Here is a 9,298-nt window from a genome sequence, read left to right on the forward strand (position 1 = left end):
CCATCTCTAATAAAAGTAGAAAAAAAGTTAGCCAGGCATGGTGGCAGGCACCTATGGGAGGCTGAGGTGAGAGGATGGCTAGAACCCAGGAGGCAGAGGTTGCAATGAGCCGAGATCACACCACTGCACTCCAGCCTGGGTGACAGAGTGAGACCCTGTCTCAAAAACACAAAAACACAAAGTAATTCTTGGCTAAATATCAAGGGAAACCCCTCTTTATTAGCAGGCTCCAAATAAACTCATTGAAACTTTGATAAAGCAGTGAGGAAATGACTCAGAAATCCCAGTGAAATATATCAGTTACAAGGATCTCATAAAGAAGGCACTTTGATTTCTACTAAAGATAACTTAGGAAGCAGGTATTACCTATAAGGATTAGTCAACCTCTTCTACTGAAGCCCTGACTAAGGGATTATTTTATAAGCCCCAGCATAACTGAAACCTCACTGTTCTTAAGAGTCTTGGGCACCAAGTCATTGCTTCTCCTCATTGGCCCTGTGACTTCCTGTCACTCCCAGTATGACTGACAATGACACTGTCCATCACAACTCTTCCTTTCTCATGTGGGGCACAACAGGAGAACATCCTTTCCCTATAGTCTGAACATAATAGAGTGGTAAGCATGAGAAAACTCTCAGAACATCGAGAGAGACTCCAGACTGAGGAGCAACTCCTGTTTCTTCCCTTCCTTTCTATAGCATACATGAATTACCTCCTGGGAATGAAATGGTCCCGGCCCCGTTAAACATCGTTTCCCAAGTCCATGTGATCCCAGGTAGAAGATTCGGTATTGGCCGGGTGCAGTGGCTCATGCCTGTAATCCCAGCACTTTGGGAGGCCGAGGCAGGCGGATCATGAGGTCAGGAGAGCGAGACCATCCTGGCTACACTGTGAAACCCCGTCTCTACTAAAAAATACAAAAAATTAGCCGGTCGTGGTGGTGGGCACCTGTAGTCCAAGCTACTTGGGAGGCTGAGGCAGGAGAATGGCATGAACCCTGGAGGCGGAGGTTGCAGTGAGCTGAGATCTCGCCACTGCACTCCAGCCTGGGCGACTGAGCGAGACTCCATCTCAAAAAAAAAAAAAAAAAAGATTCGGTGTCATATGGTACAGCCAAGACTTTGCCTGCTGAAGGGAGTTGTCCGAAGGTCTCTGACACATGAAACAACTCAGTTCTTCTCTTTGTGGTAAGGATACATACAGCACATAAACACAGTCCGATTCTAGGGGCCAGGAGGGCCCCTACTGCTGTGTCAGGGAGATATGAAGGAGTGTCCTCTATTATGTCCCAAAGCTTCAGTTGTTGAGATCTAATGAGTTGCACACAAAATAGCTGACTGAAAACATAGCAGCAGAGGTCTATAAAGAGATGTCAGTCAATCTAACACATCTTGTCCATATTCTTAGGTGATGACCAGGAACAACAACTGAGCCATGGAGACATGGGTGAACCAATCATACACAGATGGCTTCACCCTCTTGGGCATCTTCTCCCACAGTACTGCTGACCTTGTCCTCTTCTCCGTGGTTATGGTGGTCTTCATAGTGGCCCTTTGTGGGAATGTCCTCCTCATCTTCCTCATCTACATGGACCCTCAACTTCACACCCCCATGTACTTCTTCCTCAGCCAGCTCTCCCTCATGGACCTCATGTTGGTCTGTACCAATGTGCCAAAGATGGCAGCCAACTTCCTGTCTGGCAGGAAGTCCATCTCCTTTGTGGGCTGTGGCATGCAAATTGGCCTCTTTGTCTGTCTTGTGGGATCTGAAGGGCTCTTGCTGGGACTCATGGCTTATGACCGCTATGTGGCCATTAGCCACCCACTTCACTATCCCATCCTCATGAATCAGAGGGTCTGTCTCCAGATTACTGGGAGCTCCTGGGCCTTTGGGATAATAGATGGAGTGATTCAGATGGTGGTAGTAATGAATTTCCCCTACTGTGGCTTGAGGAAGGTGAACCATTTCTTCTGTGAGATGCTATCCTTGTTGAAGCTGGCCTGTGTGGACACATCCCTGTTTGAGAAGGTGATATTTGCTTGCTGTGTCTTCATGCTTCTCTTCCCATTCTCCATCATCATGGCCTCCTATGCTCGCATTCTAGGGACTGTGCTCCGAATGCACTCTGCTCAGGCCTGGAAAAAAGCCCTGGCCACCTGCTCCTCCCACCTGACAGCTGTCACCCTCTTCTATGGGGCAGCCATGTTCATCTACCTGAGGCCTAGGCGCTACCGGGTCCCCAGCCATGACAAGGTGGCCTCTATCTTCTACACGGTCCTTACTCCCATGCTGAACCCCCTCATTTACAGCTTGAGGAACCGGGAGGTGATGGGGGCACTGAGGAAGGGGCTGGACCGCTGCAGGATTTGCAGCCAGCACTGAACCCAGGGCATCCAGTGCCTGGCTCTGCCATCTCTTAGTTCTGGGGATGTCGGGTTAATAATTCTCTCATTTTCAGTCTTGGTTTCCTCATTAATAATGAGGATTATGACACCCACAGACTTGGAAGGTCTTTTTAAACACTACATCAGTTCTTTCTTTCTTTTGTTCTTTCTTTCTCTTCCTCTTTCTCTTTCTCTTTCTCTTTCTTCCTTTTTTTTTCAGGTCTTACTCTGCCACCCAGGCTAGAGTGCAGTGACATAATCTCAGCTCATAGCAGCCTTGATCTCCTGGGCTCAGGTGAGTCTCCAACTCAGCCTCCTGAGTAGCTGGGATTACAGGTGCGTGCCCCACACCTGACTAATTTTTTAGTAAGAGATCCACTATTGTTGTAGAGACAGTGTTTTACTATGTTGCCAGGGCTGGTCTCGAACTCCTGGACTCAAGCAATCTGCCTTCCAGAGTGCTGAGATTACAGGCGTGAGCCACCACGCACAGCCAACATCAGTACTTTTTATCTGATGAAGAAACAACTTTTCCTCCCAATCTTTTGTGTACTAATTATTTTGTACTATACATTGAAAATGAATATAGGACATTGTAAATCAGCACTGCGCAGAAATAAGACATTGGGATTGCTGTCACTCATTATTTAAAATTGGAATTACTTCTACTAGAAGAAGACGTTGAGCTGAGCCTCCTAACTCTCCTTGCTAATGTTTTATTCTGTGCTTACTCTGTTGGAGACTTCGCTCTATGATCTATGTATAGACGTAGATCCCACCTGTATGATGTTTATATGATGTCTCACACCAGTTGTAGCCCTTAGACATAGATCCCACCTGCATGATGTTTATATGATGTCTCACACCAGTTGTAGCCCTTAGACATAGATCCCACCTGTATCATGTTTATATGATGTCTCACACCAATTGTAGCCCTTAGACATAGACCCCACCTGTATGATGTTTATATGATGTCTCACACCAGTTGTAGCCCTTAGACATAGATCCCACCTGTATCATGTTTATATGATGTCTCACACCAATTGTAGCCCTTAGACATAGACCCCACCTGTATGATGTTTATATGATGTCTCACACCAGTTGTAGCCCTTAGACATAGATCCCACCTGTATGATGTTTATATGATGTCTCACACCAGTTGTAGCCCTTATGTATAGATCCCACCTGCATGATGTTTATATGATGTCTCACACCACTTGTAGCCCTTAGACATAGATCTCACCTGTATCATGTTTATATGACATCTCACACCAGTCGTAGCCCACCCGTATGATGCTTATATGTCTCACACCAGTTGTAGCCCTTAGACATAGATCCCACCTGCATGATGTTTATATGACGTCTCACACCAGTTGTAGCCCTTAGACATAGATCCCACCTGTAGGATGTTTATATGATGTCTCACACCAGTTGTAGCCCTTATATATAGATCCCACCTGTAGGATGTTTATATGATGTCTCACACCAGTTGTAGCCCTTATATATAGATCCCACCTGTATGATGTTTATATGACGTCTCACACCAGTTATAGCCCACCTGTATGATGTTTATATGTCTCACGCCAGTTGTAGCCCTTATATATAGATCCCACCTGCATGATGTTTATATGATGTCTCACACCAGTTGTAGCCCTTAGACATAGATCCCACCTGTATCATGTTTATATGACGTCTCACACCAGTTGTAGCCCACCTTTATGATGTTTGTATGATGTCTCACACCAGTTGTAGCCCTTAGACATAGATCCCATCTGCATGATGTTTATATGATGTCTTACACCAGTTGTAGCCCTTAGACATAGATCCCACCTGCATGATGTTTATATGACGTCTCACACCAGTTGTAGCCCTTATATATAGATCCCACCTGTAGGATGTTTATATGATGTCTCACACCAGTTGTAGCCCTTATATATAGATCCCACCTGTATGATGTTTATATGACGTCTCACACCAGTTGTAGCCCACCTGTATGATGTTTATATGTCTCACGCCAGTTGTAGCCCTTATATATAGATCCCACCTGCATGATGTTTATATGATGTCTCACACCAGTTGTAGCCCTTAGACATAGATCCCACCTGTATGATGTTTATATGACGTCTCACACCAGTTGTAGCCCACCTTTATGATGTTTGTATGATGTCTCACACCAGTTGTAGCCCTTAGACATAGATCCCACCTGCATGATGTTTATATGATGTCTCACACCAGTTGTAGCCCTTAGACATAGATCCCACCTGTATCATGTTTATATGACGTCTCACACCAGTTGTAGCCCACCTTTATGATGTTTATATGTCTCACGCCAGTTGTAGCCCTTAGACATAGATCCCACCTGCATGATGTTTATATGATGTCTCACACCAGTTATAGCGCAACACTAGGGTCTTAGATGAACAACTTACAGATGACAGAAAATAACACTTCATAGTTCTGTTTAGAGAATGTCTATTCCTCACACTGGAAACGTCATAAAGATGTATTAAAAGCATACAAGTTGTCTTTGAGATGGTGAGGGACAGGGTAGAGATTTGCTTGCTTGTGTATTCAGTGGAAATCCCCCAAGCCTGCTGTCTCCTCACCACGCCCTAGCAGTGTGTGCCGCTCTGTGTCAGCTCAGCTTCTGTAAGGAGAAAACTGGCTGAACTGCTTCCCCTTCGGGGAATGAAGACTGGAGCATGGCGACAGAATTTCATCTGCTGTTTGAAAACTTATTTTCAGTATTTCGTTTGAACTATTTGCAGGACTTGTATCCATCCTTCCAAGCTCTGTACCTGCCCTTTGCGCATATTTGCAGTAGAATTCTCTTTTCACGGAAAAAAATTATCTCCATCGAAGGCAGAGAGAAAGGAGGCCAGAACTGGGCCTGAGGATTAGACTAAACCCCAGGGAGGTGTTTGCTGGGCTTCAGGCTTTGGAGAGGTGGAGGGAGGTGGCACCCAGGGCCTACCGTGGATGACTTTAGATTGTCCACTCAGCTTAATTCTCACAGGAAACATTCTGTGGTGAAAATATTATGCCCATTTTACAGGAGAGGAAGCAAGGGCTCAAATCAATAAGTCCCTGCCTCATCGTCCAGTTTTCCTCTTCACCTCCCCATGGGAAAGATTGGTTTGTCGGCGCAGCTGAGATGAGCAAACAACGTCGCAGGAACCTCCTTCCCTTGGGGGTTTTACTGCCAGAGGAGGTGTCTCCAAGGACTGGTGAAAATAGAAGTAACTTTCCTTAGTCACGGGGCTGCAAGATTTTCCATTGTGTAGATGGATCTTAGTGTATTCTGTGACCACTTGCTGATATCTGTTAGGTAATGCCCAACCTACCAAATTAATTTAAGCTCTATAATATCAAATATCTTTCTGTGTATTCTCCTCATTCTCATCGTATCTTTTTGCCTTGTACACATTTCTATTTGCCCCAAATTCTCCTCTTCCAGGAAGCATCCCTGATTAACCTCAGGCCCACTCAGATTTCTCTAGGATTTTGCACCCTGCAACCCGTGAGTACCTTGAGCGTTTCAACCAGAACTGTTTACCTATAGCCACTGAACCCCTAGACTGGAAGAAAATTTAGAGCAAAGTTAATCCAGCCCCCTTCCCTGATGCAGAATTTTGGACCACAATCACCCAAGCAAAAGTTTTACCAGCCTTTGCCTTATCCAGTCCCATAATGGGGAAATTCCTATTTCATTTTAATTGAATTTCATTGGCATAGGCTTGATGTCCTTAATTCATTTCCCGCACAAGGACCAGGGAATTCCATTGAAAATTATCTACTGAACACCACTAGCACCCAGAAATGTGGTAAGTTCTATGTCACAAAAAGGTTCCACAGGGTCCTCTCATGTCCAGGCACACAATTCAGTTCACTAATCAATGCTCCTTATGAAACAAGAGTTGCATAACTAGTCTCAGCGTGAGCAACTGCAAACTTAGAGATGTGCAACTGTTAGAGACTTGTAAGAAAATAATATAGAGAGGAAATACGTGTGAGGGGGCAGATGCAGTGGCTCACATCCGTAATAGAAAATAATATAGAGAGGAAATACGTGTCAGGGGGCAGGTGCGGTGGCTCACATCTGTAATAGAAAATAATATAGAGAGGAAATACATGTCGGGGGCAGGTGCGGTGGCTCACATCTGTAATAGAAAATAATATAGAGAGGAAATACGTGTGAGGGGGCAGGTGCGGTGGCTCACATCTGTAGTAGAAAATAATATAGAGAGGAAATACGTGTGAGGGGCAGGTGTGGTGGCTCACACCTGTAATAGAAAATAATATAGAGAGGAAATACATGTGAGGGGCAGGTGCGGTAGCTCACATCTGTAGTAGAAAATAAAATAGAGAGGAAATACGTGTGAGGGGCAGGTGCAGTGGCTCACATCTGTAATAGAAAATAATATAGAGAGGAAATACTTGTGAGGGGCAGGTGCGGTGGCTCACATCCGTAATAGAAAATAATATAGAGAGGGAATACGTGTGAGGGGCAGGTGCGGTGGCTCACATCTGTAATACAAAATAATATAGAGAGGAAATACGTGTGAGGGGCAGGTGCGGTGGCTCACATCTCTAATAGAAAATAATATACAGAGGAAATACGTGTGAGGGGGCAGGTGCAGTGGCTCACACGTGTAATAGAAAATAATATAGAGAGGAAATACGTGTGACGGGGCAGCTGCGGTGGCTCACACCTGTAATAGAAAATAATATAGAGAGGAAATACGTGTGAGGGGGCAGGTGCAGTGGCTCACATCCGTAATAGAAAATAATATAGAGAGGAAATACGTGTGAGGGGCAGGTGCGGTGGCTCACATCTGTAATAGAAAATAATATAGAGAGGATATACGTGTGAGAGGCAGGTGCGGTGGCTCACATCTGTAATAGAAAATAATATAGAGAGGAAATACGTGTCAGGGGGCAGGTGCAGTGGCTCACACCTGTAATAGAAAATAATATAGAGAGGAAATACGTGTGGGGGGCAGGTGCAGTGGCTCACATCCGTAATAGAAAATAATATAGAGAGGAAATACGTGTGAGGGGCAGGTGCGGTGGCTCACATCTGTAATAGAAAATAATATAGAGAGGAAATACGTGTGACGGGCAGGTGCGGTGGCTCACATCTGTAATAGAAAATAATGTAGAGAGGAAATACGTGTGAGGGGCAGGTGCGGTGGCTCACACCTGTAATAGAAAATAATATAGAGAGGAAATATGTGTGAGGGGGCAGGTGCGGAGGCTCACATCTGTAATAGAAAATAATATAGAGAGGAAATACGTGTGAGGGGCAGGTGCGGTGGCTCACACTTGTAATAGAAAATAATATAGAGAGGAAATACGTGTGAGGGGCAGGTGCGGTGGCTCACACTTGTAATAGAAAATAATATAGAGAGGAAATACGTGTGAGGGGCAGGTGCGGTGGCTCACACTTGTAATAGAAAATAATATAGAGAGGAAATACGTGTGAGGGGGCAGGTGCGGAGGCTCACATCTGTAATAGAAAATAATATAGAGAGGAAATACGTGTGAGGGGCAGGTGCGGTGGCTCACACTTGTAATAGAAAATAATATAGAGAGGAAATACGTGTGAGGGGCAGGTGCGGTGGCTCACACTTGTAATAGAAAATAATATAGAGAGGAAATACGTGTGAGGGGCAGGTGCGGTGGCTCACACCTGTAATAGAAAATAATATAGAGAGGAAATACGTGTGAGGGGCAGGTGCGGTAGCTCACATCTGTAATCCCAGCACTTTGGGAGGCCAAGGCCAAGGTCGGAGCATCGCTTGAGCTCAGCAGTTGGAGACCAACCTGGGCAACATGGTGAAACTCCATCTCTACAAAAAATACGAAAATCAGCCGGGCATGGTTACTTGGGAGGCCGAGTTCCTTGGGAGGCTGAGGTGGAAGGATTGCTTGAGCTTAGGTGGCTGAGGCTGCAATGACCCATGATCACGCCACTGCACTCCAGCCTAGGCCACAGAGCAGAAGCCTGTCTCGAAAATAAATAAGTAAACAAATAAATAAACAAAAAATAAAAAAGAAAACACACGTGAAAGCACAGGAGAGAAAAAGAAGCAAGAATCTTGCCGGGGGACTTGGGAGTTTTTGTTACTTGCTTCACTTTTGTGTATGTCTGACATTTTTTATAATTAATAGTTTAAAATGCTCAAGGCCAGTTTTTTTTTTTTTTTTGCCAACTACCTTACCAAATCCTTTCCCATCAAGTTGTCCGTTCATTTCATTGGGTGATTTTGGGGCATAGATGTGACAAATCTTCATTGCAATCAGTTAGGTCAATGTTTTGTGTGTGTGTGAATATGAAAAATTGTTTGAAGCCAGGCGTGGTGGCTCATTCCTATAATCCCAGCTGATAATGGGGAGGCCAAGGCGGGAGGATCAGTTGAGCCTGGGAGTCTGACGCTGCAGTGTCACTGCACCCCAGCCAGGGCAACTCAGAGAGATCCTATCTCTACAGATTAGAAATGTTCCATTTCAGCTGGACAGGGTTTCTCATGTCTGTAATCCCAGCACTTTGGAAGGTCAAGACAGGAAGATCACTTGAGCCCAGGACTTTGAGACCAGCCTGGGCAACATAGCGAAACCCCATCTCTAGAACAATTAAAAATAAAATATGAATTTTAAATTTAAAAATTGCTCTACACCTCCATTTGGAAAGACTATGTATGTGTTTGTGTCATGTATGAAAGCTAAGCTGGCATCTCCATAACCACGGGGCCCAGATCTGTCCTGATCCCGTTGAGCCCCATAGCCTGACCCTGGAGGAATGAGTATCTGCTGTTGCGAATGAGGCCAGCACCCGTCCCCACCCAGCAAAACCAACGGCCACAGGAGGGCAGCAGAGAGCCACGATCCCAACCAGAGGAGAACGCAGACTG

General features: G+C 45.2%; 1 protein-coding gene across 1 annotated transcript; it reads left to right on the forward strand.

Annotated features, from left to right (window-relative positions):
• Positions 1-1,434: 1,434 nt before the first annotated feature.
• Positions 1,435-2,382, forward strand: LOC129037402 (olfactory receptor 2V2). Its single transcript, XM_054489487.1, has one exon. The coding sequence runs from the start codon at positions 1,435-1,437 to the stop codon at positions 2,380-2,382; it is 948 nt and encodes a 315-aa protein (XP_054345462.1).
• Positions 2,383-9,298: the final 6,916 nt, after the last annotated feature.

The sequence above is a fragment of the Pongo pygmaeus genome, chromosome 4, assembly GCF_028885625.2.
Source record: "Pongo pygmaeus isolate AG05252 chromosome 4, NHGRI_mPonPyg2-v2.0_pri, whole genome shotgun sequence".
Taxonomy (NCBI): Eukaryota; Metazoa; Chordata; class Mammalia; order Primates; family Hominidae; genus Pongo; species Pongo pygmaeus.